Genomic DNA, 27,808 nt, shown 5'->3' on the forward strand with positions numbered 1-27,808 from the left:
CATATAACACAAACCATTGTTGTTATATTAATAATGGCAGGACTTTTCTGGACAGACCTCGTGTGTGTGTGTGTGTGTGTGTGTGTGTGTGTGTGTGTGTGTTTTGTTTATCCATCGGTGGGGACTTATGTTGTTTCTGTATCTTGGCTATTGTAAATAATGCTGCAATGAACATAGGCGTGCATTGGTGCATATGTCTTTTTGAACTAATGTCTTTGTATTCTTTGGATAAATACCCAGAAGTGGAGTAGCTGGATTATATGGTAGTTCTTATTTTTTTCTGCAGCATCTCCAAACTGTTTTCACCAATTTATATTTCCACCTATAGTGTATGAGGGTTCCCTTTTATTCACATCTTCTCCATCCCTTGTTACGTCTTATTTTTTTGATATTAGCCATTCTAACAGGTATGAGGTGTTATCTCATTGTGGTTTTGATTTGCATTTCCCTAATAAGTAGTGATATTGAACACATCTTTTTATGGGCCTATAGGCCATCTGCATGTCTTGGTTGGAAAAATGTCTATTTAGGTCCTTTGCCCATTTTTTAATCAGATTGCTTGTTTTTTGTTGTTGTTGGGTTTATAAGTTCTTTGCATATGTGGACCCTTTGTCAATGAATGTATGATTTTCAAATATCTTCTCTCATCCAGTAGTTTGCTTATTCATTTTTATGATGTTTTCCTTCACTATACAGAAGCTTTTTAGTTTTCTGTAATCCTACTTGCTTACTTTTGCTTTTGTTTCCATGTCTTTAGAGTCAGATCCACAGCAATATCACTAAAATGGATGTCAAGGAGATTACCCCCTATGTTTTCTTTAGGAATTTTATGGTTTTTCTCTAGGAATTTTTATGGTTTCAGGTCTTATCTTGAAATCTTTAATCCATTTTGAGTTGGAGTTTTTTTGTATATGATTTAAGACAGTGGCTTAGATCATTCTTGTGTATGTGGCCGTCCAGTTTTTCCAACACCATTTAGTGGTGAGACTATCCTTTCTCCATTGTGTGTTCTTGGCTACTTTGTCATACATTAATTGTCCATATATTTGTGAGTTTAATTCTGGGCTCTTACTTGTGTCCCATTATCTGTGTGTCTGTTTTTATGCCAACATTACAGTGCCTTGATCACTACAGCTGTAGTATAGTTTGAAATCAGGGAGTGTGATACCTCAAGAGCTTTATTCAAGCTTTTACCAAGAGCTTTTATCAAGAGCTTGGAATTCTTTCCAAGATTGCTTTGGCTACTCTGGATCTTTTGTGTTTCTATACAAACTTTAAAATTATTTTTTCTAGTTCCATGAACAATGTCATTGGAATTTTGATAGGCATTACATTGAATTTGTATATTGCATTGAGTAGTATGGACATTTTAACAATATTAATTCTTCCAACCTATGAGCATGAAATAAATGTATTTCCATTTATTTGTGTCTTCTGCAATTTTTTTTCATCAGTGTCATATACTTTTCAGTATGGTCTTTCACCTTCTTGGTTAAATTTATTCCTGGGTATTTTATTCTTTTTTATGCAATTGTAAAAGAAAATGTCTTTTTAATTCCTCTTTCTGATATAATTCATTATCAGTGTATAGAAATGTTATAGATTTCTGTATATTGATTTTGTATCTTGCTACCTCAATAAATTCATTTATTAGTATTAACCTTTTTTTTGGTGGAGTCTTTAGGGATTTTTATATATAGGTATCATCATGTCATCTGCAAATAGTGAGAATTTTATACCTTCTTTTCCAATTTGGATTTCTTTTATTTCTTTTTCTTGCTTGCTTAATTGCTGTGGCTAAAACTGCCCTGGCTGAGTGGCTCAGTTGGTCGGAGCATCATTCCCCCATATACCAAAAAGACTGCATATTCAGTCTCCAGTCAGGGCACATACCTAGGCTGTGGGCTCGGTCCCGGTTGGGATGCCTATGGGAGACAACCCATCAACGTTTCTCCCCCCCGCCCCCGCCCCCTGTCTCTCTCCCTTCCTCTTTCTCTAAAATCAATAAACATATCCTCAGGTAAGAATTAATTAATTAATTAATTAAACTTCTAATACTATGTTGAATAAAAGTGGCAAGAGTGGGCAGCCTTGTCTTGTTCCTCTTCTTAGAGGGAAAGTTTTCAGCTTTTCACCATTGAGCATGATGTTAACTATGGGTCTGTCTTATATGATCTTTATTATGTTTAGGTACATTCCCTCTCTGCCTACTTTGTTGAGAGTTTTTACCATAAATGGATGTTGAATTTTGTCTCATGTTTGTTTGTTTTTTTGCATCTATTGAGATGATATGATTTTGCTAATCCTTTATTTCATCACAAGCCGCTTTCAACCACACCTCAGTTTATGTTAATGAAGATGAGGCCTGGTTGCTAGGTAATCGATCATGTGATTAGAGGGTTAAAAATTTCAGCATCTGCCCCCACCTCCAGAGAAGGGAGAGTGGCTGAAGGCTGAATTAATCACCTATGGCCAGTGATATGATCAACCGTGCCCCTGCAATGAAGCCTTCATAAAAACTCAAAAGAATGAGGTTCAGACAGCGTCCAGGTTGGTGAACACGTGGCTTTGCTGGGAGAGCGGCTCACCCAGAAGCTCCACCCACATTCCCATATATCTCGCCCTATGTATCTCTTCCATGTGACTGTTCTTGGGTTAAATCCTTTTCTAACTGGTAATCTAGTATGTAAACTATTTTCCTGAGTTCTGTGAACCACTCTAACAAATTAACCAAATGTGAGGAGGGGGTTGTGACAACCTCCGATCTGTAGCCGGTGGGCCAGAAACACAAGTGACAGCCTAGGCTAGTGGTTGGTATTTGAGGTGGGGGAGGGGCGGTTTTGTAGGACTGAGCCCTTAACCTATGGGGTTTGATGTTACCTCCAGATAGACAGTGCCAGAATTGAATTCCATTACAAGACACCCGGATGGTGCCTCCGAATTGCTTGGTGTGGGAAAGAAACCCGGTACATTTGGTGACCAGAAGGATTCAGAGTAGTGAGAAGGAGACACCTGGTGCAGTGTTTCTTCCTCCACCAGCACCCAGCTAAGCCCAAGAAAGATTGGTAACTGAGCCCCAGGGAGTTGGTCCCTGCCTTCCAGGAGCGAACTATAGTGGGAGAGCCCCAAACTAGAGGTCAGAGAGCTGGCTCTAGTTCCTGGGTCCACCACCTATTACCTAGGTGGTCTTTGGGAAGGTGGGAACCCCTCTGAGCCTCAGTGTCACCTGATAACAGTCGCTCTCCTGTATACCTTACAGGGTCATTGTGAAGATTCCACACACACAGCTACCTAGATCCCTCCAAGGGAGCTACTAGCATGATCTGAATGGAAGATGGCAGTAAAGAAACTGTGTTGCGCAATAACCATTAATTTTGCCACAGGATGAAAGAGTTACAGTCACAGAGCACTTCCTGGACATCAAATTTCTTACACATTTTCTCATGTGATCCTGGTAAACCAATACAAGGGGGATAATATAATTCTGTTTCAAAGATGAGGCTGCTGACATTCAGAGGAGTCCTGGAACTTGCCCAAGGTCACACCGCAGGACATGGGAGACACACGTGGGCTCAGACAGTAAGGACTCCAGCATCCACTTTCTTTCTACAGCACATGCTGCCTCTCCTCCAGAGTCTGTGTCACGTCATGCACGCCTCCTCAAGCCTCAGGCTCCAGAATGCTGGAGCGGGGTGAACTGTATGCTCCCCAGCTCCAGGCGCTGTGCAGGGAGAGCCTGCAGAAGCCCAGCTGCCCACTAGCATTCGAAGCAGTTCATCAACAAAGTCTACATGTATTCTTGCTTTCCTTCCTTGCACCCAAGCATGGAAGCTATGCCTAACATAGCTCTGGATCACCAACACAACCTTACAGAGGAAAAAAATGTTACATCTTTCCCACTGATCTTTACTTCTTAAAGTCCCCATGGATCTGTTGTATGACAGAGAGAAATGTTATCATCCCCTTCTTCCATAGCTCACTACCTATTGTTACCCAAGATACAGTAGTAAGAGGGGAAAAAGAGACCTCAGGACTAGCTCAATGCACTCAATTTGAGTCATTCAAAGCAGCTTTGCTTTATTGTCAAAAGACTGCTGTGCTGGCTGGTGTGGTTCAATGTATTGAGACCTGGTTGCCAGTTCGATTCCCAGTCAGGGCACATGCCTGGACTGTGGACCAGGTCCCCAGTAGGGGGTGCTTGGGAGGCAACCACACACTGATGTTTCTCTCCCTCGTTTTCTCCCTCCCTGCCCCTCTCTAAAAATAAATAAATAATTTAAAAAAAAAAGATTGCTTGGTTTAGAACTCATATGGAAATTGGCAGCATTTCCACTGGCCACCACGGTTGCGTTCTGCAAACATACCTTACTTCACGCTGGGAGCTGACATTCATCCACCCTCCCATCACCCTAGGAGACTGTGGGCCCCCGCTCTGGGACTTGCACAGATCTCTCTAGAACTCCGTCCTCAGAATATAAAGCATCTGTGCAAACCAAGTGTTGTCCCTCCCAAAAAACACTGGCACAGCCACTTCTTAACACAACTTCAAAATAGATGCTGCATTTTTGTGTAATTTATCTAACTTTAGGAATCCCGGTATCCCAGCATTTTAATAATAGAAATATCCATGATTCATTTGCATCTGCTAAGTGCTGGACTCCTTGTTTGTTTCCAGCTATGCTTTCTTTGTATGGATTTAGTGTCTTTTTCAAAGAGCATGCACTCTTTAATCAATTGATTTTCCATCTTTTCCTTAAGCAACCCACTTGGAAGTAATTATAGCTAGCATTTATTGAGTGCTTATTATTTAGTCAGGCACTGCTACAAATAATCAGGGCATTAATTCACAGGAACCCCTCATAAGCAATACATCCCATTTTACAGATAAGGAAACTGATGCTCAAAGTGGTCAAGTAACTTCCCCAGGTCATACAGCTGGTAAGCAGCAAAGCTGAAATGTGAAATAGGCTGACTCCAGCTCCTGCTCCCTCAACCACTCTACTACTGTTTCCCTCGAGAGCACAGCATCAATTCAGACACCGAGGTTAACAGAACAAATGAGTACTCAGGGGAAAGAGGCCTTTTACAACTTATCAAGCTGTTATGAATACCAGCACAGCATTTGCCTTAAAAAAAAAAAATCACTTCAAACAAAAAATCTAACTGGTGTGAGTTTTGGTCCAGTTACAGATCACTGTATAACCCTGGGAAAGTGTTTGCCCCTTGGTGGGCCTCATCAGCAAAGTAAGTGAATTTGAACTCCAGGGTCTCCCCTTTGAGACCATGAGACTTGGCTATCACTCTATTCATCATCGTATTTTACAGAGAAGGACAAGGAGCTACCTACGGCAAAAGGCCAGGGAGGGTCTGGCTCAGGAAGGAGTGATACCACCTTGGCTCAGCCACCCACTCACTTGCCTTGGGATGACTTGAGACACCTCTGCTGGCTCTTCACTTGGTCCCAATCTCATTTTTCCAAAAGGCCAACATATGGTGTCCTTGCAACATATGCTTGTCCAATTGTAGATTCTTGGCACAAAGCAGGTGTGGGTGGGTATCTTGAGTCTTTTCTTCCTTGGGAACAATGCTCTGAGTAATAGTTCTTTGGTTGGCTAGTTGGGGTCCTGAGAACAGAAAAAGACAAAAGATGCATTTGTCATAGTATCAAGAGCCACCAAAGGACTGGAAAGGGGGAAGCCTGCACTGGCATCCTGTAAAAAGAAAGGCATGGGCCTTAGGTTCCCAGTGAAGAGAATGTTACTGTGGCCTTGTTGGTGGGGGTGGAGCACTTATGGTTATGAAGTTCTTAGTTCTACTGGGACCTCAAAGACACCTTGAGTGTGTCGGGGATGGTGATGATGGTGACAAGGATAATAAAGATGATGACGACAATGGTAGCTCACGTCCACTGAGCCCTCACGACCTCCAGACACCATGCTTACAGACTCCTCGTGCATGGACCCCAGAAGTTTCCCCATAACATCAGGAGGTCGAAGCCACTTGCTTATGCCCAGGGAAGTCAAAGCCTAGAGAAGCTAAGTCATGTGCTCACAGGAAGGCAGAAGTAGCAGAGCTGGTTTTGAATTCGGCTCTGTCTCATCTTGTGGCTTTGGCTCTTTATTTTATGAGCACAGTAGCTCGGAGCTAGTAATACCAACTCAGGTTTTAAAGTCTGTGGAGAAATGAAATGTCCACGTTGGTAGAAAAAATAGAAGAGGTAAACCTCTGGTTGGTAGTAGAGCTGGGGTAGACCTGAAACAAAATTCCTGGTGAATGTCCCAGGCCACCTTCCTTCTTTCCCCCTGTGTGAGGGGCTTCCCTGTAGACAAAAACCCCTGATCTTCCACAATCCTGCAGGTAACACACCACTGTTCCCCCACTTAACCTCCTCATTTCTTTCCTACTGTTCTTAATCCTGCCCTTTGTGGAACTTGTAGTCTCGGGGAGAAAGATGAATTAAGTTACAAACTGTGAATTATGGGTGGTAACCATCATGAAGAAGTATAGGGAACCATGATTTCTAATTCTGGAGATTCATGGAAGGCTTCCTGGAGGAAATGACTTTGGATCTGAGACTCATTGGTCTGGGTCAGAGTTTTCTCTGGAGGCTCCTAAGGGACAGGTGAACCTCGATAAAAGAGAAGAGAAAGCAATGGAGAAGGACAATGTGCCCTAGTACTTACTAATCTGCTCCTTCCAGATTTGGGCCTTACTGAGTGAGAGTGGCCTGGTTTGGTCTGCATCTCCAGGGCAGTGGTACTCAAAGTACGGTCCCTGGCAGACCAGTGGCAGCAGCATTACCAGGAAGTTTGTTATAAATGCTTGTCGTCAGGCTCTAGACCTACTAAACTGAAAATTTCGGGACAGAGGCAACAATTTGTTTTTAATAAGTCCTCCTGGTCATTCTGTGACCTGCTAATGTTGAGAGCCATATTCCAATAGATGCCTCCAGTCATTGAGTTCACTCTCTAAAAGTATAGTAGTCCTGGTTCTCTCTTACTCTCTCCTGTTCTCCACATGGAAGGGAAATTCATAGATGGTATTCTGAGAGAAGGCCTGATAGGGGTCTGCAGCTGTAGAGAGCATAGGACAAGTTATTTGGTGAAGTGGGAAATAAAATACAGAAATTTTAGCAATTCAGAGATTAATTGCCCAGGGGATGAGACTCCAGGAGCTAAAAGCATATTCTCTGAGAACTGGAAAGGAGCTAGCACATCATATCCCCCTCCCACTCCCGACCCCATCTAAGACAAGACCCAGTAGGTGGTACCTCACCCTTCAAAGCAGAATTTTCCATTGTTGGCTGGTTATGTCTGAGACAAAATCTGCCTTCCTCTGACTTCCTTCCATTGGCCTTCCTTCTCTGAATTCTTACAGAGAAACCCTTCTCCTTACCCCCAGCCTCCCAAGGATGACAGTCCTGCTTATCTACGGTTCTTAGTGAAGAGACAATCAATGACCCACCAAAGTATAAGAGATGACGCTGGACTTAGAAATGTTTTCATTAAAGCAAGGTGAGTATGATCGAAACTTCAGGTACATGGGCCCTTCAGGTGGGCCTGCTGACATGAGGGTGGCTTTGCAGGTTGGCCCATATTCTGTAGACAGTTAAATAAAAGTCAAAAGGATCTGATCATAACTCTGACCCAAGCCATCCTAGCGCCCTGATTTCTCTCCCACGTGGTTTGTGTTAAACCCTGTCTTCACGATTTGACTAATGAGGAAGAAACTGTTTTCGACTGTGTATTTAAACTGTCAATGCTTACATAGGTATTAACTACTTCACAGCCCAGGACCCACTTCGTTGCTGGAGAAAATAGTCCTCAGAACATGTTTGTGTCATTCTGAGGTTTCTTGTCACACCCAGCCAACGGTATGGTCAGGCACATGTTCATTGAACCATTCTGCACATCTAATCCCAGCCTACCTTCATGTGGACACTACTCGATTTCTTCTTCAACTGAGAATATAAAGTCAACCCTAAACAATTTTACTCCAAAGAACATGCTAACAAAAGACCCAACGCAGAGAAAACAAAATGTGGTAGAGCATAAAAGAGCAGCTTAAATTCTGTTTCAACTTGTACTCTCACGCTCTCCAAACATCTTTCACAACAGGAAGAAGAGAGCAGAAGGCTGATCAGTCCATTTCAGAGACAGCCAGACTGACACACAGGAAGAAATACAACACAAAGACCTGCCTCTCTGCCCGGTCATCTCACCACCAATCAGTGTCCCCCTGGCAGAGACACCGCTATCTGGAAATGACATCGGCCCTTGAGTCATAATAGGGAATTTGTCAACCAAAACATAACGTCCAAAGAAACTTACTATGAAATGGGGTTGTGACACGTCTTGCTGTGAAGATGGTCTCTGGAGAGTCACATCAGGATAAAAGTTCACTCGACTGAGGCTGGAAGCATGGCTTCTCTATGCTCTTGATAACGTGAGACAGTAATGTGACCACATGCTCTTAAATGAGCTTTCCACCAGCAGAGAGAGAGTCCTCTGCCCACCACCTTGTAACAACTAGAGCCAAACTTCTGTTTCATTTTTACCAAAAAAAAAAAAAAAAAAGGCTCCATCCTACAACAGTCATTGAATTCAAGCCTCTTCAAGGAGGAAGCAAAAGCTTCCTAATCGCAAGCAAAAAAATGCCAGCTATGCACTCCCACGGGGCTCCAAGCCCCCGGAGGCGCAGGGCACCAGGGCTATCACAATACCCTCCCAGCTGCTCTACAATTCAATTCTCTTCTGTACAAAAACTCCAGACACAGTCCAACAGTTCAAATCCAAACTTCAATCCTGGACAGTCCACCCTGGTTTTGCCCCAGAAGCATTCCCTGACCTCCCAAGCAGACTCAGAAATCTAGGCACACTAGCTGCTAAGGCCCAGAGACTAATCACATAGCTCTAGTTCTGTTTGAGAGGAGACAGGAATGTCCGACTTGCTCCACTGAGTGCTGCCTCCTGCGTACCAGGCACAGGAGGGAAAGGGTGTGGGTGAGTGGTGGGAGGAGGGCGCAGGGCAGAGCTTATAGACAAAACACAGATTAAGACACAAGTACCCAAGATAAGTGAGCCAGGCAGCCAGAATATGAGCAGTAAGGCCTCCACAGTAGGTGCCTTAAGAGCCCGAGTGAAACAAGAAATCATGGAAATTTAAAGTCTTTAGAACTGGTGGTGAGGATGTGAATGTAGAAGCCAACCATTGCACTCACGGTCACAGTTAGAAGAAGAATGAATAAACTGAAAAAATTATATTTCTTTTTAGAGACATTGGAAAGCTATGAGTACAATGGAACTAAATTGCAAAACAGAAAGAACCCAAGGTGAGTGGAAACTGGGGACTGGGCCCCTTTCTGAGGGCGGCTGCTGAGCCTGGGCGCAGCCAGGCGAGCCAGGGCTGTCAGAGCGGAGGCCACCCTGCCCTGAGGGAGACTGAGGAACCAGCTGCTTCGCTGGGCCGAGCGGCAGAGCAGAGTCAGGAGGAGCCCAAGGGCACAGCCGCTCTTCCCCACCCACCAGAGCTCCCTCGCAGGATGTTTGCTCTGTGCTGAACAGTACAGGAGACTGGGGGCTAGACTGGAAATTCAGAGAAAGATTTCCTGAAATATTATTATGTTTGTGAAACAGAAGTCTGCTGGAAGGGAGGGCCTGTAATAAACACAAGACAGGCATCACTCTTAAGATACTTGAAACTAAAGGTAAACTCACGCAGCTCAGTATCAGAATGGATTGAAGAAATGAGTCCACCATCTTAGGTGCCCCGAGGGAGAAAAGGTTGTTCACTCCCTGGGAGGAAATATAATCTATTTCAGACTCCAGGACTATTAGACATAGTATACAAAGGTAGATAGATAGATAGACATAATACAAAGCAGTAGAAAAATATGATTCATAAGCAAGAGAAAAAATAGACAGTAAAAAAAGTCCTACAGGGCTTCTGGGTATTTATCTAGAAGAATCATTTCTGGGTACTTATATAAAAGAAACGTTTCTTCTAGATAAATCATTAGCTCAAAAAGTTATCTTCATCTCCATGTCACCGCAGCATTATTAACAATTGCCAATACATGGAAACGACCTGAGGGTCTATCAATGGATGAATGGATAAAGATAAGGTGGCATCTATATACAATGGAATATTACTCACCCCATAAAAAGAAGGAAATCCTGCCATCTGTGACAACATGAGGGTGTTATACTAAGCTAAATAAGTCAGACAGAGAAAGACAAATACTGTATCATTTCAATTATATGTGGAATCTAAAAAACAAAAAAAAGCCTGAATCACAGATACAGAGGACAGATTAGTAATTATCAGGGAGGCAGACAGGGGAGTTAAAAATATTAATAAAAGTAATGGATAAGTACGTGACTGGATATAAGACTAATGATATAAATCAATTGTGTCTATTTGCATCAGCAACCAAACAATTAAGAACTAAACATTTTTTAAAGGGCTTCATTTATAATCACAAAAAAACTATAAACTACTTGAGAATAAATCTAAGGAAAAAGGAGGGCAAGACCTACGCAGAAAATTACAACGCTCTTCAGAAAACATAAGAGCAGACCTACATCAATGGAGAGACATCCCATTTTAAAAGCTGGGAAGAAACAACATCTTAAAGAGATCATTCTCCCCAAACTGATCTACAGATGCAATGCAACGTCAGTACAATCACCAACAGGTGTTTTTGTTTTTGTGGAACTTAATTAGCTGGCATGTCATCAGTGGAGAAAGAGGGGACTATCTAAGAGACAGCTTGCAAAACTATCTATATGGAGAAGAAATGAAATTGTTTCTAACTCATACCATACTCATAAAAATCTTCTTCACTTAAACTAAAAACTAAATGTCAAAAAAAACTTTAAAAAGTTTAAAAAAAACTTTAATTTTTTTTAGAAGACAATACTATTAAAATTTTTCTGACCTTGAGGGTAAGGAAAGATTGGTTAAATAAGACACACACAAAATGCTAACTTTTTAAAAAAGAATGAGACTCTTGAAAATATTAAATATAGAACCATGTTAATCAAACCTTAAAGAAAATGAAAATACAAACTGTAAATGAAAAGATATTTGAAACACCTAAAACTGACAATGGACTAGATCCACAACACAGGGATGGGCAAAAGTAGGTTTATATTTGTGAGTACGGAAAACAGAGTTTATTTTTGTATTATTTATTAATTATTATATTTATTTATAACTGTAAATCTACTTTTGTGCAGTCCAGTATATAAGAAATTCTTACAAATCAATAAGAAAGAAACAACCAGCTCAGTTAAAAATGGGCAAAAGCCATGAATAAAGCATTTAACATAAGAGGGAAAACATTTGGTTAATAAACATATGATGAGATGTTAAATCTCAGATAACCATAAATTAAAACCACAATTATACATGACTACCCACCTATTAGAATGTCTAAAAATAAAATGACCAACTAATCCAAGTGTTTGCAAATATGTGGAGAAACTCAAACATTCCTATACTGTTAACATCAATATAAAACGGTTCAACAACTTTGAAAAACAGTTTTGCTTTTGTCTAAAAATTCAACCAAGAGACCTAGCTATTGTACTCCAAGGTATTTACCCAAGAGAAATGAAAGTATATGTCTATCCTGAGGCTAGTATATAACAGTCTTGCTTCTTAAATTACAAATAGCTGAAAACTAGAAACAACCCAAATATCCAATAGGTGAATGGATAAACTGTGGTGTGTCCATGCATTGGAATATTCAGCAATAAGAGGAATGAACTCTCTCTCTTTCCTCTCTCTCTTTCTCCACTGCCCCTTCTGTCTAAAATCAATAAGCATGTCCTTGGGTGAGGATTAAAAAAAATAGGTATACTGAGTGAAAGAAGCCAGGTCAAAAAAGCAAACCAACTGTATGCTTCCATTTATGTAAAAGTCTAGAAAATGCAAACTAAATTATATAGAAATAGAAAGCAAATCAATAGTTACCTGAGTATGGGGGAGGGAGTAAGGGGGGGAAGGAGGGATCACAAAAGGTCACAAGGAAACTTTTTACAGTGATGGATATGTTCAATATTTTGTTTGCGGTGATATCATCAAAATACATCAAATTATACACTTTAAATATGTACAATTTACTCTATGCCAAGGAATAAAGCTTCCTGTTGTTTGACTCTAACAGAATAATTCCTTTTGGAGAGAACATCCCTCTTTTTATTCAAACACCTCAATGGGCCTCTTTGGTTGGGAAAGGTGAGGTCTCAGGCTGGCATAAGAGTGGACTGATACCATAAGAGAGTCACTTGTTCTGTAAAATAAAGCAAGGGAGCCCTGGCTGGTATGGTTCAGGGGGTCACATGCCAGCCTGTGGGCCTGCGATCAAAAGGTTGCTGGTTTGAATCCCAATGAAGGCACACGCCTAGGTTGCAGACCAGGTCCCCAGCTGCAGATGTGTGAGAGCCAACTGATGGATGTTTCTTTCCCACACTGGTGTTTCTTTTCTTCTCATTCTCCTTCCCTTCTCCTCTCTTTAAAAATAAGTAAATAAGATCTTTTCTTTAAAAAAAAAAAAAAAGCAAGAGAAATTTTTTGTTTTATGGGAGTTGTCTAGAATTCAGAGAAGATAACAAAGAAGTCTCCAGAGAAAGTGGGAAGAATTCGTACAATGGCAGCAAGCAGAGTCCACGGAGAAAGATAGGCAGTGAAAAACTCCCTGGGGGAAGGATGGTCATAGAATTTTGTTATCCAACATTCATGTTTAAATTGTTTCCTATTCTGTGAAGTAGTCCCCTTCCACCATCCCCAAACCTTCAGTGAAGTCTGTTGTAGACGCTGGCCTTCAGTTAATGGTGTTATGAAGAATCAAAGAGGAAGAGACAGTTTCATACATCAACCAAAAGAGGGAGAGAGGCAGCAGCCACAGGACTTTTGAGGACAGTTGAGATAAGCAAGCTGGAGCAGGAATTAGAGTAACTGGAGGATGTGAGCATTCCTTTCAGGAATTGTCAGAATATTAAGCCTTTCTGCAGAATGTGGGATGGAGAAATGCTTCAAATTTTATTTGAGAATTAAAAGAAAGGGTTACTCCAGCGGCTGGCCAATTTGAGAACATCTAGTTGATCCTAGAACATACTTTGGGAAGGGCCACGCTAGGCCGCGCTAGATACCAAAGAGATGATTCAGTGGAAACCGGGCCATGTTCTGACTGTGATGTGAATGACACCCTTTGGAATTGTCCCTTGTGGTGTTAGTGCATCCCTGCTCTTTAGATGGATCCCCCCAACTATTCTCAGTGACTTACCTTTCTTTTTATCTCTCTTTCCTTCTCACATTTTTAAAAAATGAAGATTTTAAAAGTATTTTTCACTTTTCCCCCAGCTTCTTTCTTTCCTTGGCTGGGCCAGAAATGAATTAAACTCTTCCACCTTAATTGCCTCTCCTAGTTCACCCCACATATGAGCTATCAGATTCGTCTTTTATTATCCAATTTCTCCCAAGTCCCCTCCTTCTTCTAATAAAATATGGTTTACCAAAGGTTTCAACTGTGAAACAGCAAAAGAGGGACTATCAAGACAGTGGGGGTAGAGGGAAGTGGGTGTGGGAAATTAATTTCCCCCAATTGCCATTCATTAGCCAACTAAAGACAGACCAATGGGAATGAGGTCACTTATTCTGCAGAATCAGAGTCGTAGAGAAATTGTAGTTATTAAATCTATGTTCATCTGTTCTTTCTAGCCAAAAAGTTACAGGGAGAAAGTAACCACAGGACTAGAAAATGTAGATAAAGATACTCTTCCCAAGAGGAAAAGTCTGTGGGGTTCACACGAGGGTCATTTACCTTGTTGTGTGCTGTCGTTGCTGATCTTGCCTAGAAAACTCTGAAAAGTTAGCCCTCCATCACCCTGGATGTTTCAGGGGCGGACTTGTCCAAAGACAGCAAGCCAAAGACAGCAAGCCTCTCTGTAGTTCTGTTACGGTTCAAGGATTCTATGATGCCATCAATTAGTCAGAATGTGCAAAGTTGCCTGGATACCTTGGGTAAGAGACCATGGCTAGGTGACCTCCTCAGCTTGTCAAACATGTGCTGAAAGACCAGTTCGTGGAAGAACATGGTGGTGTGGCTACCTGAACCGGGGCCAGATCATCTGTCTAAGCAGATGGCAAAGGGAGAGACCCCCAGCAGAATTAGGGGAAAGAGGGACTGGGAGCTGGAAGTGTCTTATGAAGGAATGGGAGAACTGGAGAAAGATAACAAGAACAAGGTTTGGGCTTCACTAAGACAAAAATCTGATCATGAAGCATTTCCCCAAAGAGACATAACCTCAAAATACAAAAAGATAAATTTAATAAACCCATACAACATCTCCCCAGGGAGATATAATCCTAAAATACAACAAAGTTTATTTTGATTAATCTAGCACCCACCCACAGCAGTATCTCCATACATGTTTCTTGAATGTATAAAAAAATAATTTCCCAGAGACCTTAACTCCCTCATCTGTCCCCAGTTCCAGGGGGCCTCTTTCTCACTCTTTTAGAGTGTGGGACCATGTAATAGAGTCGCTGGAAGTATGCACTCAAGTGAAATTTGGATAATCTGTTAAAGGTATTGTAGAAGAAATATATGGAATCATATACTTCCCCCTGTTGGTAAGAAGTTTTCACGGAAGAGATGCTCTCAGCAACTTGTGACTCTCTGTGCCCCTTATTCCACCAGCAGAGCATGAAGTTACCAAGCAAGCCTCCCAGATGAAATAGTAACACCTCATGCAAAGATTCTTGGGAAATAAAATATTTTTTATTCACTTACTGGATTTCATATACCCAACAGTCCTTGAAACAAATACCAACAATAGCATCATAAACCACAAGTAAAATGAAAAACAGGTGCCCCAAAATACATCCCTCCCAATGACACACAAATATTGAGGAAAAAATCCTGCAGAGTGTCACACTACTACCCTTGAGCAAGATCAGCTTCCTGTAGGCTTCCTGGCAATCGGTCCTTCCTCATCCTGGGGCTGAATACTCCAAAGTCTTTGGAGTCAATGTGATAAGTTAAGGACACATTAGACTAGATCTCCAGTTTATGACAGGAGTCCCTCGTCCTCTCAAGGGTACCTCCGCGAGTAGAGGGCCCAATCTACTACAGCGAAGGCCGAAGCACAACCGCAGGAGCTCAGCCAGCCAGGCCACGGGGCAGATTGCACATACGTTGCCAAGTGCAGTGGCCACAAGACCCAAAGACGTTACAGAACTGACAGGCCAGCTGGCAACTGAAAAATTTGCTGAAAGGGTATCTCTTGAGCCTCATGCTTTAATTTTTACAAGCTGGTTCATCTTGAGCCTAAACATACCAAATAGAGATACAATGTACTGCCCTTGAAAACCAGTAACAAAAAGCTAAGAATGCCCAAGAACCTGGGGTTCTCCTTCGGCCACCAAGAAGGCAAAGTCAGCCAGAGCCTGCCTGCTGATTCCTGAGCAACTCATCTGCCGGAGGAAAGGTGTGTCAGAATCAAGGTGCGTTGGGCCCACCCGTGAGGGCTTCCTAGTTCTCCGGTGCCTGCTGTAGCCTCTTGGCCACAGCAGTGATCAGAGCGGCTCCCTTTCCGCTGCCGTCTTCTGAAAGCAGGAACGTCACATCACACCGAGGGGCAAGGGCTTTCACAGTTTCCTGCAATATCGTAGAAAAGCTATAAAAGAGAGGAAGAAAAGACCTTCATCAGCACTGACATATGGAATCAGCATATTTATAAATTATTTCAATCTAGTTTGTTGCTTCCAGTTTGCTTCTCGAAGCTCTAGAAGAGCTTACACAGTTTCTTAAATAGTTGTTTTAATATTACCTTTTATGGAGCAACTACTAATGCCAGAGAATATGCTAAATGTTTGACATGCAGAATATCAAACTGTAACAAATAGTGGTTTGAAAATAATTTTCGTTATCTTCACTACCTAAATAAATTGATGCTTCAAAGTTAAGAAATTTACCCAAATTTATACAACTAGACAGTTTATGAAGATTTGGACCAAGCCAATCTTCTTCCAAACCCCATCTTATTTGGTGCAAATTTTCCCCAAATTTTTATTTTCAAAATTTTCAAACTTACACAAGAGTTGAAAAAATACTTCAAGGAGTACCTCTATACCTTCTGCCTAAACTCAAGAAAGTTAAAATTTTGCCCTGTTTGCTTTACCCATCCATCCATTCATTCATCTCCCCTTCCATTAATTTCCCCCTAAAACACACAGTCTTAATCACACTTGGCCTCTCTCAGCGACCATTTGAGATATTAAATCCATTGGAATTAACATCCTGGGAGTCAGTTACCAGGCCAGCCTGTGGGGTCAAAGTGTGTTTACCAAAGGCCTGGGCATCTAGGCCGCAGATCCTGGGATCCTGGGTCACTGCCATGGTACAGATGGTGCTCATCTCTGAGGGCCAGCGTGCCAGAGCGGGTGCTGAACCCAACTCTAACACACAGCCAGTGGGTGACTCTGGCAACCACTGATGCTTCTTGGGGCTCTGCTGGCTAAGTGAGAGAACATCTGGAATACTGCTGGAGGCACAGGAAGGGTAATTAGCCCCAAACTCCCCAAGAGGGAGGAGAAAATGGCTTGGCAGTCACTGATCAGTTTATTTATTTTTCTTTCTTTCTTTTTTCCTCTCTCTCTCTTTCTCTCTTCCTTCTTCTTCTTCCTTCTTTCCTTCCTAAGTATACAATTCAGTGGTTTTTAATATATTCACAAAGTTGTGCAACCATCATCAATCTCTAATCCCAGAACAATTTTGTCATCCTAAAAAGGAAACCCATACCCATTATTAGTCATCCTCTATTCACACCAACCCTCAGAAGGGTCCAGCAATTGCTACACTTTCTATCTCTATAGATTTGTCTATTTTGGACACTTAATATAATGGGATCCTATAGGATGTAGCCTTTTGTGTCTGGTGTCTTTAACTTAACATAATGTTTTTCAAGGTTCATCAAAGTTGTAGCCTGTGTCAGTACTTTATTCTTTTTTATGGGTAGTATTCCATTGTATGGCTATCCTATATTTTTTTTTGTTTTTTTACCCATTCATCAGTTGATGGACATTTGGGTTGTTTCTCCTTTTGGCTATTATGAATAATGCTGCTATGAACATCACTAACAAGTATTTGCATGAACATGTTTTAAATTCTCTTGAGTACACCTAGGAATGAAACTGCTATATCATATGGTAACTTCATGTTTATCTTTTTTAGAAACTGCCAAACTGTGTTCCCATCAGCAGTACATCAGGGCTCCAATTTTATCACATCCTGATCAACACTTATTACTGTCAATCTTTTTCATTATAGCTATCCTAAGTGTGTGTGAAATAGTATTTCATGGTTTTGATTTGCATTTTCCTAGTGACTAATAACATTGAGCATCTTTCTGAGTGCTTATTGGCTATTCTTTGAAGAGATGTCTATTTAAATTGCTCATTTGTTAATCAGGTTATTTGCCTTTATTCTTGAGTTGTTTTAAGTGTTCTCTATATATTCTAAATATAAGTCCCCTCATCAGATATATGATTTGCAAATATTTTCTTCCACTCTTTCCTTTCACTTTCTATGGTGTATAAAAATTTTAGTCCTGGCTGGTGTGGCTCAATGGATTGCATGCCGGCCTGTGAACCGAAGAGGCACCAGTTCAATTCCCAGTCAGGCCACGTGCCTGGGCTGCAGGCCAAGTCCCCAGTAGGGGGAGTACAATAGGCAACCACACACTGATATTTCTCTCCCTCTCTTTCTCCTTCCCTTCCCCTCGCGCTAAAAATATATAAAATCTTTAAAAAAAAATTTTTAGATTTTGATGAAGTACAATTTATCTTTTCTTTTGTTGCTTATGCTTTTGATGTCATATTTTAGAACATTGCCTATTCCAAGGTCACAAAGATTTATGCCTATGTTTTCTTTTAAGAGTTTTATAGTTTTAGCTTTTAATTCAGGTCTTTTACCCATTTTGAGTTAATTTTTGTACGTGGTATGAGGTCAGAATCCAACTTCATTTTTTTGCATGTGGAAATCCAATTATAGCACCATTTGTTAAAAAGAATATTTTTTCCCCATTGAATGGCCTTGGTGTCCTTGTTGAAAATAAACTGACCATAAATATATGGGTTTATTCCTGGACTCTCAACCTCTATCCCAATGATCTGTATGTTTAATCTTAATGTCAGTACCACACTGTTTTGATTACTGTAACTTTAGAGTAAGTTTTCAAATAGAGAAGTATGAGTTCTTTAGTTGTGTTCTTCTTTGAAGATTGTCTTAACTAATTTGAATTCTTTGCATTTGCACATAAATGGTAGGATCAATTTGTTGATTTCTGCAAAGAAGTCTGTGGGGATTTTGATAGTGGTTATGTTTAATCTGAAGATCAATTTGGGAAGTATTGCTACCTTAATATGAAGTGTCCCAATCCATTAACATGAATGTCTTCCCATTTATTTAGGTCTTCTTTAATTTCTTCCAATGATACATTATGGTTTTTAATATACAAGTTTTGCATTTGTTTTGTGAAATATATTACTAAGTATTTTATCCATTTTAATGCTGTTGTAAATAAAATTATTCTCTTAAGTTTTACTTTTGGATTATATTGCTGATGCATAGTTGGTTTTTGTATATTAATCCTGTATTCTGAAACCCTACTGAACTTGTTTATTAGTTCCAATAATTCTGTGTGTGTGTGGATGACTTAGGATTTTGTATATACCAAATCATGTTATCTGTGAACAAAGACAGTTTTATTTTTGCCTTTCCAATATGGATGCCTTTTACCACCCTTTCTTGCCTCACATCCCTGGCTAGACTTACCCATGATTTTCCCCTTGCAGTCACACATTTCGGGTCTGGTTCTTACAAACCTCTCCTTGAATCAAGATTTGACTGAGAGACAAAAATCACACAACCATCTGGAGGCAGCATTAGAAGCAGTACAGTGTTGACCAGCAGTGGCGATAGTGGACATCCTTGTCTTATGCCTGATCTTAAGGGAAAAGCATCCAGTCTTTCACCGGTAAATATGATGTCAGCTGTGGACTTTTCATAGATGTTCTTTTTACCAGGTTGAGAAAGTTCCCTTATTCCTAGTTTGTTGAGTGCTTTGCATCTTCGAAGATGTTAAGATTTTACCAAATGCTTTGTCTGTACTTATTGAAATGATCATGTGGTTTTGTTCCTCAGTCGAGTCATGATTCAAGGGAGAGGCTTATAGGAGCCATAACAAAACTATGTGACCCCCAAGACAAAAACCAAGAGAAGATACCACTTCGTTATTTTGGACAGTAAGCTTCATAGGAAGCACTAAAGGTCAAGGATTACAAAAATATTTTCATGTATACATTTCCACATGATTGGAAATTTATATAAGCTTCTTAATACTTTTCCTCTTCACCAAAACAAAATGTAAAACTCTAAATGAAAATAAAAATTATAGCTTTCATCACTGAAGTTTTTGTGATGTTCCATGCATGCTACACAAACTGTATACCTTAATCCTCATAGCAATCTATGAGGCAGGTATGACTTTTGCCCTCATTTAACAGGGGTGAGAACCTGGCCCTAGGGCTCCCAGCTTCTAGGTGGTGGATCCAGAATTCACTCACATTGCCTGACAGGGCTCATAATCCTTCTGTCTACTTACTCTGAGCTAAGAAAATTATAACCAGCTCATACTTGACAATGCTCTGTATTATACAAAATATTCAGTTTCATTACCCCCCTGAGAGGTCAAGTGGGAATATGTTAATAATCATCACTTGTATTTCCTGAGCACTGAGTGAAGCACTTCACAGGTATTGACCCATGTAATCTTCATGTAGCTCTGTGAGGCAGAGGTTATTACAGTCCACTTTTTACAGAGGAGGAGGCTGGGGTTCAGAGGGGATGGCAAATACCCACACATCATACCACTAGGCAGCAGAGCCACCAGGGCTCAACCCTGTCTGTCAAATCCTACCAGGTCCACTTGGCCTCAGCACCCTCCCACCCCCGCCCTCTGCGGGCACTCACTGAGGGTGCAGCTTGTACAGGGTGCCGTCCACGCCTACAGTGATCTTCAGGTGCTCAAGCCCCTGGTCTTTCCTCCTTTTCTCCACGATGGCAGCCATGCCTGCGCCACAGAGCTGGGCAGCCCGACGGGACACAGCTCCACACACCTCCTTCACCACGATGCTGTCCTCACACGTGCTGTCCAGGCCAAGCTGCTGCAGGATCCTCCTCACCTGGAGCAGGGCCAGCCGATCGCTGCAGGCAAGCAGAGCAGGACATCAGGACCTGCTCTGGGGGCCCTGGAATCTGCCCCACATGGCTCACAGCCCCCCACCCCTAGATGTCCTAGAGGGAGGAAGAAAATGACCCAGACAATGGCTAAGTTGGAGCAGGATGCCACCCCCAGGAAGTCCCATCATCCTTAAAAAATAAAGGAGGAGAACCTCTTATGTTAGGCATGTTCAAATCTCTTATCTCACTAGGAGGTATTACTAGTTTCAGCAACCAACACGATGCGCATCAAGCATCCACTTTTCGGAAGAGGAATCTGAGGTTCAGAGTGCTGGAGACGCCCACAGAGACTAGAGAGCAGGGATTCAAACACACTGCTTTCCACACCAAATCTAGTCTCTCCACCGAACACACCAGCTTCCGGTACTCGGGTCCCCTTCAGCTGGCCAACTGTCCTTTTATAACTATTCTGATTTTGTGCTTTCTCTTCCCAACTAGACTACATGCTTTCTGAGGGTAAGACTGTAGTTTCAATAGTAACCAGCACAGGGCTGCGTACATTGAATGGGTAAATGAATGAGTGACTATACAATGTACAATCAGCACCTTAATAAATGGGAACCTGCTAGACTATGCAGAGAAGCACCCATTGTGGGGACCCATTAGCCTCGACTCTAGACCCTGCTTATCTCACAGTGAACTTACAGAGCTCTGACTCCTAAGCTAAACAACAGGAAGTTACAGCCTTGACTGTCTCATGTAATACCTAGGGGAGAAGAGTATTTTCAAGAGAGAACAACTGAGAAACGACCTCTGTGATTTTATAGCAGATTCAACAGGTAAGTGGGGGTGTAGTCAGGCAATAAAATCTTTTGTAGACCTTAAAGATGAGTTTGCATGAGAATATGTAATGCTATGAAAAATGCTCATAATGTATAAAGTGAAAAAATAAATTATAAAAATACTCTGTGCCATATGACCTTGGTATGTTTTTGTTTTTAAATAATGTTTGTCCTTGAACAAACAAAAAAAAGTAGAAGGAAATTTATATAGTTGCTGGTAGAATTACCAGTAATTCTTATTTTCTTTCCTTTGCTTATGAATGAGTAATATTTGTATAGGAAGAAAAAAGTGAGGTAGTATTAGTATGTATAAAATTACTTCCATAGTGTAGTCAACCTAGTTCTCTCATGTAAATTCCCTTACTCAATCCTCAGAGCAATCTTTGAGGTTAAGCAGCAGAGCAATTATTTTTTTATAAAGAAGGAAATCAGGGTCCAGAGAGGTGAAGCTACCTGCCTCAGGTAACACAGTACAACCGAGTTAAGTGGTAGAGATGAATCTTAAGCTCAGGCTCTGGGACTGAAAATCCAGGATCCTTCCCCTGAGAATCACCGTCCCACCCACTCACAACGTGTTTTGGAATGGGCCACAGTCAGCATAGCACCTACTATCTCCCCATTGGCACCAAAGGACTATTATCTTCTTTTATTCCATAAAGGCTTGCTTTCTTTTAATGCCTGTAGAAATAAAAGTATCCAACAGCAAACGGCTTTGGTGGCAGAGGCAAATATTTCTGGAGGCATACAGATCCTGACTTTCTTTGTCTAGGAACAACTTTGTATTCGAAAACCCAAGGCAAAATAAGTCAATCTGCTTATCTCTTGCACACAAGCAAGCAACTATTTCCCCCACACAAAAGAGAACCCCTCTGGTCACCAAAGGTGAGGACTTTTAACTTGAACTTTTGGATCTGGTGAGTTGAAGACCAGGCTCCCACCCCACCCCCACCCCAAAAAAGAATGCAGAATGTTTGCTAATCAATACTTCAGAAACAAAATCGCTGCTATTCCTGCTGCGGCTACTGATTCTACCACCATCTCCTTAAACAGCTGAGAACTCTGCAACAGTCCATCTGATTTCCCTCATTAAGTGCACTGTTTCTATTTATGACAAGTTTTCCTGCCCTGAGAGGTGGGGCTCAACTGGCTGAGCATCATCCCACAAAGAGTAAAGGTCACTGATTCAATTCCTGGTCAGGGCACACGCCTGGGTTGGAGGTTCAAACCCTGAGAGAGGCAGCCAACCAATGTTTCTCTCTCATACTGGTGTTTCTCTATCTCTCTTTCTCCCTCCCTCCTCTTCTCACTAAAAATAAATAAATAAAATCTTTTTTTTAAAAAAAGGAGTTTTCTTTTTTTCCCAAAATGATTTTTGGCTTCCTGGCACCTGACCATAAAGGCCAGGAGAATTAAATAAAGGAATGCAAATTGAGAAAAATTCCCAACACAAAAATTCTGATACCAGCCAGGGCTGGTAGGAAAAGCAGTGGAAATGATACATCTGTACATTGCCGGTGGCGTGGGATCTGGAGCTATCTTTTTAAAAAAGTGTGTCCATAGGGAAATACTTCTTTTAACCAAATGCTTCTACACCTAAGAAAATAATTCACAAGAAGCAAATGACTACGTGTACAAAAACAGTAATTATGGTGTTACTCAGAATTGTAGAAATCTATAAAGTACAATCTAGTCATCCTATATTAAAGGGGAAGTTGAATAAATTATAGTATAGCAACCTAATGCAATATGATGCAGCTATTTAAAATAATTACAACAAAGAATTGACCTGGGAAAGTTTCTACTTCTAGAAGTATCCCAGCAAATAAATGCAGAAGGAGTGATAGCATTAAATTATCACCATTTTACAATCGCCAGTGAAATCATAGACCTGGGCAGTGAGCATCAGTAACTGCTAACATCATGAATGAGAGACAGACAAACAACGCAGTACCCCTATGAAATATCCTTGTCTAAAATTCATCACTGGATCTAACCATGCGTCTGGGTCTAACTATAATTTTGCAGGAAATATAAGGGACAGAAGAAAATGCTAAATGCTGCAATCAGCAAAATCTTTAACATAGGAAACTTATAGGATAAAAGGAGAGTTTCTTTGTCAAATACATCATGAGGTAAAACAAGAGAGGGAGGGGAAGTTTATTAATTTAAAAATATTTTTAAAAACATATCAACCAAATCATCCCGATGGGTGTGGCTCAGTTGGTTGGGTGTTGTCCCGCAAAGCAGAAGGTCACCAGTTCGATTCCCAGTCCAGGCACATGCCTGGGTTGTAGGTTCAGCCCCCAGTCGGGTCGGGGCATCTACAAGAGGCAACCAGTCTCACATCGATGTTTCTGTCCCACTCTTTCTCCCTCCCTTCCCATCTCTCTAAAAATAAATAAATAAAATATTTTCAAAAACATATCAACCGAATGCAATGTATGGACCTTGTTTGGATACTGATGTAAATCGATGAACTGGAAAAACCATTATTTTTAGGAAAAACCAGTATTATTTGGGAAATGGGAAGACTGATGGGATATGTTGTGAGATTAACATTTATCATTAGCTATTTTGGGTGTGATGATGGTACACTGTGGGGTTTTAAGAACTCATATTTTAGAAATATACTTTGAAACATTTATAGAGGAACTGACATAATGTGTGATATTTGTTTCAAATTAATCCAGTTTGTGTGGGGGGGAAGCAGGAGTATGTAGATGAACCCCGTTTGGCCATGAGCTGATCAAAATGGCCATGAGCTGATCACCGTTGGAGATGGGTTCATTTTACTACTCCTTTCACTTTTGTACATCTTTCAAACTTTGCACAATATAAAATCAAATAAGAACCAAAATTGTAAATGAAAATTTGCATGAATAAACACCGAATAAACAATATACAGAATAATACGTGTAACGTGATTGCAACCATGAAAATGTTTACAAATATTCAAGAACCTGAAAGAGAATATAATATGCAAAAATAAAAACAGCTGCATTTAATAGTAAGCCTATGGGTGTTTTTTTAAAAATGACTTTTCTTTATATTATGGACCCCTTTTCTTTTCAGAAATAAAAAAGGATCATTTTCTGGCCTAAGCTAACTCCTGTGTAACAGTTTCAGGACCTCAGGCCCCAGGCAGGCTGCTGGCCCCCCAGCTGTGTGTACACCCTCGGGTTGTGGTCGCAATGCAGCTGGAGTAGGGGCAGCCCCAGGAGGCCACCCCTTGCCTGATCTTGGCCTTACTGTTTTATTTTCAAGTCTCAGATCTGCCTAACCCCGCACGACAGCAGCACGTCCGAGTTAGGGCCTCTCACACTGAGCAGCGGAGCTTGGTCACACACTACCTTTCAATCTGGGACAGGAACTTGGTTTCAAAGATGCCCCTGGTCCGGAGACGCTCTGAAATGTGCCCACGGAAGAGGAGACCCTGCTTCGTCAGGTCAATCAGGATCTGCCGCACAATCTCCCCCAGGTACATCCCACTGGTCATTTTCTCATATCTGTTTGGGGAAGAGGGATAAGGTTGGTGAGAGCAGGAAAATCAGTGTTGATGAATGGTTCCCAAAAGGCCACGGGTCGGGCTATGGAAGGCACACCATTGGCATCTGCCAGCTGCCGGGCTCGGAGTGTTTCAGAGCGAGCAGCAGGCCAAGAGAGATGCAGTGAGGTGGGAAAGCCAGCTTTGGAGCCATGTTGACCAGGAGCCATGTCCCTGCTCTGCCACATATTAGGGCCATGACCTGTGCAGGCACTAAGCTACCATCAATAAAACAGGGAACAAAACGCTGACCCTGCAAGACTGTTGGGAGGCAAGAATCTGGTATACAGTATGCACTGAGCAAAAGCTAGTTTCTCTCCTGGCCCCAGGGCCAATTGTCCTTGGCTTTGTATTACAAATCTGGTCTACCGGAGATTCTCGTAGCTTTATACTTGAAAAAAAAATCTGTCCCACCACAGATTCTGCATAAGAGAATACATTTAAACTGCCTGCACACAACAGGGGTGCTCAAAAACGTTATCTCCCTGTCCGCTCTCTATCAGGCTGTGAGCAACATGAGGGAAGGAGCAAGGGAAGGTGCGTTGTAGCCAACATGCACCGACCAGGCGCTCTGGACCGGTGTGGGTGACAGTTATCAGGTGTAATGATGCGGAGCTGGACCGCCACTGCCTGCAGGGTCGAGGGGAAACCTGGGTGCGCCTGAGGCCTGGGTGCTGGACTCGTGTGCTCGCTTCACTGTTCAGGCCCTAACATGAGATCAAGGTACCGAGATGAAACAGACAAATTACGGCAGCAAATTCACATGTGCTGTCCCCATAAATCCTCTCTCCAAAAATGTAAGCCTTCAGTGGATTCAGACACAAAATAAGTCAGAAGGGACTTGCCCCATGAGAAAAGCCATGATCTTCAGATGCCCCAACTTGGGATTCAGAGATAAATACATTTATCAGAGTTTTTCTTTTTGGAGCAATCCCTGGTCCAGCTGGGCTTACCACAATTCACCTGCCTTCCAGCTACAAAGACCAGTGCCAAAGGAAGCTGAGGACCCAGGAGGCCTTTTCTGCACAGTGTTCTCAGTCCAACCGTTACCAAGGCATCTGCGGCCCAGGCATCCGATCCCATTTCCTGTCTGCTCAACCTCTTCACCTGGCTATCGCCTGTCTCGGGAAATTCGCATTTCCATCATATATCACATATTAAGACACTGAGTTAGTTGTGACCTGGTAGTAAAACATGTACTCTTGGCACATTATAGAAAGTTTGCCGGCCCCTGCGCTAATGGAGAAGCCCAGGTTAATCACCAATTTCCAGCACGACAGCTGTCTCTATCTACTCCTTTCTCTCCTACTCAAGAAAGTACATGAGAATGCAAGTGAAAATGTACTCTACTTTTTTTACAAAAAGAACCATTTTCACTATTTTCAATATTTTCAGTATGATTAGTAATTGGAATATACCTCACAGGTAAATGGACTTTTTGACAGTTTCTGCTTCACTCCCAAAAATACCACTAGCCGCTATGGCATCTTATAGTAATTAGAAAAAGGCAACACTTCTCTATTATTATTGGAAATTTATCATAATATTTTGCTTTTGTTCAAATAAGACAGTATACTGACATCTGATAGTGCGTTGTAATAAATATGCAAAGCTACAGTGTCTATGATATGAAAATAGCACCTACCCCCCAGATCTGGTAAAGTTGTATATGCACAACCTGCAGAAATGTACACAACCACCTTCTCACCTCTGTTTGCCAGGATTCAAGGACCCCTCATCCACCTCCTTGTCATATTGGGTCCGAATGTCATCTATGCAGCCATTATCTCCAAATCCTCCCCACTCTGTGTTAATGCACATCTTCCCTTGGTCCCCTTCCACCATTTCTATGTTCCTCATCTCCTCCATGTAGCACACATTGCTGCCCGTTCCTAGGAGGAATCGTGAAGAGACTTTAGTCTTTGGAAGACACCACCAGGTCTTGGAGAGGCAGCGGAGTGCAGTGGATGGGCAGTTAGGCTTGGAGCCAGATCCAGCTGAGTGTGGACTGCAGCTTTACACTCATTGCTGAGTGACCTTAGACAAGTATCTCATCTTTCAGAGGTCCAGCTCCTTCATCTCTGAAAAGGAAATAATACCTACCTTATAGATTTGTTATTTTAAAAAGTGAGATGGTGTTAGTAAGTTTCCTCCACATAAAAAGTATTCAATAAATGGTGCTATCATCATCATCCTCACCGTTGTTAAGCTACAAGCACACAAAGTGAGCTTCCACATAGTCATAAAATTAGCAGTCAGAGCTGGAAGGGACCAGAGGAGTCATCTTGTCTTAGACAAGCAAATGCTTGGCATCTATAATGTTTGGCCACTCTTTTCTTCCTTGCCCATGACCTGGCCTCAGAACTGTCCTCAACACAACAGTCCAGGCAACTATTACATTTAATTAAACAAGTTTAATCTCTTTTCTCTCCTAGATCTAGCCCAACCCCTCCCATCCACGAGAAAAATTCAAGTCCAGACAGAATGAATAACCCACTCAAAGTCACAAAGTAGGTAGGGGTCAGAGTGAGATGAAGCCTCTTACCTGGCGTTGAAGACATCTGGATACATTTCCATCTTCTTTTTCCACCTACTACTCACCTCCAGGAACCCCAGACAACCAACTGAACAACCTTTTCAGATTGTCATTTCTTAACCTGTGGCGGTCGGTTGGAATGCCCTTCCTCCCCACCTCCACCTGTTCAACTCCCACCCTTTTCCCCAACTCTTAATGAAAGTCATCTCCCTGGAATCCAACCTAATCCTTAATCTCTCCCAAACTTCTCCCAAAGATGCTTAAAATGCCTATATCACCTCAGGCCATTCCCTTTTCCTCCCTTAGGTTTCTTTCCAACTCTTCTCCATCCTGTGCACCCCGAGAGCCAGCAAAGATCAAAGAAGAGAGGAAGTGTGCATTGGAGCCAGCCTCAGGCCAACATGACTCAACTGAGGTCTCCTTCCTCCCAGGATGACCAGCTCCAAGGCCCTACACTGAAAATCCCCTTTTTATATCATAGTCTTTCTTCAGCAGAAAGGATAACCTTGGCTTAAAACCCTTAATGAAGAAAACTAGTAGGTAAACATTTAGGAGTTAGAAAACCTGGAATCCCAATCTTAACCTCACCTCTGCCTTGAGCAAAGCCAGCTTCAGAACCTCTGCATAACAGAAGA

At 41.7% G+C, this 27,808-nt stretch overlaps 1 protein-coding gene across 1 annotated transcript in view; it reads right to left on the reverse strand.

The window, feature by feature from the left end:
* Window positions 1-15,541: 15,541 nt before the first annotated feature.
* Window positions 15,542-27,808, reverse strand: part of HKDC1 (hexokinase domain containing 1) — a 40,591-nt gene continuing 28,324 nt past the window's right edge. Inside the window, exons 15-18 of the mRNA XM_054572428.1 lie at window positions 26,346-26,529; window positions 24,444-24,599; window positions 20,042-20,275; window positions 15,542-15,686 (exon numbers count right to left, since the gene is read on the reverse strand). Coding sequence (XP_054428403.1) covers window positions 15,542-15,686; window positions 20,042-20,275; window positions 24,444-24,599; window positions 26,346-26,529 — 719 coding nt within the window. The remainder of the gene's footprint in view (window positions 15,687-20,041; window positions 20,276-24,443; window positions 24,600-26,345; window positions 26,530-27,808) is intronic.

The sequence above is a fragment of the Pteronotus mesoamericanus genome, unplaced genomic scaffold, assembly GCF_021234165.1.
Source record: "Pteronotus mesoamericanus isolate MK-2021 breed Mesoamerican mustached bat unplaced genomic scaffold, CSHL_Meso_final contig_24, whole genome shotgun sequence".
Classification (NCBI taxonomy): Eukaryota; Metazoa; Chordata; class Mammalia; order Chiroptera; family Mormoopidae; genus Pteronotus; species Pteronotus mesoamericanus.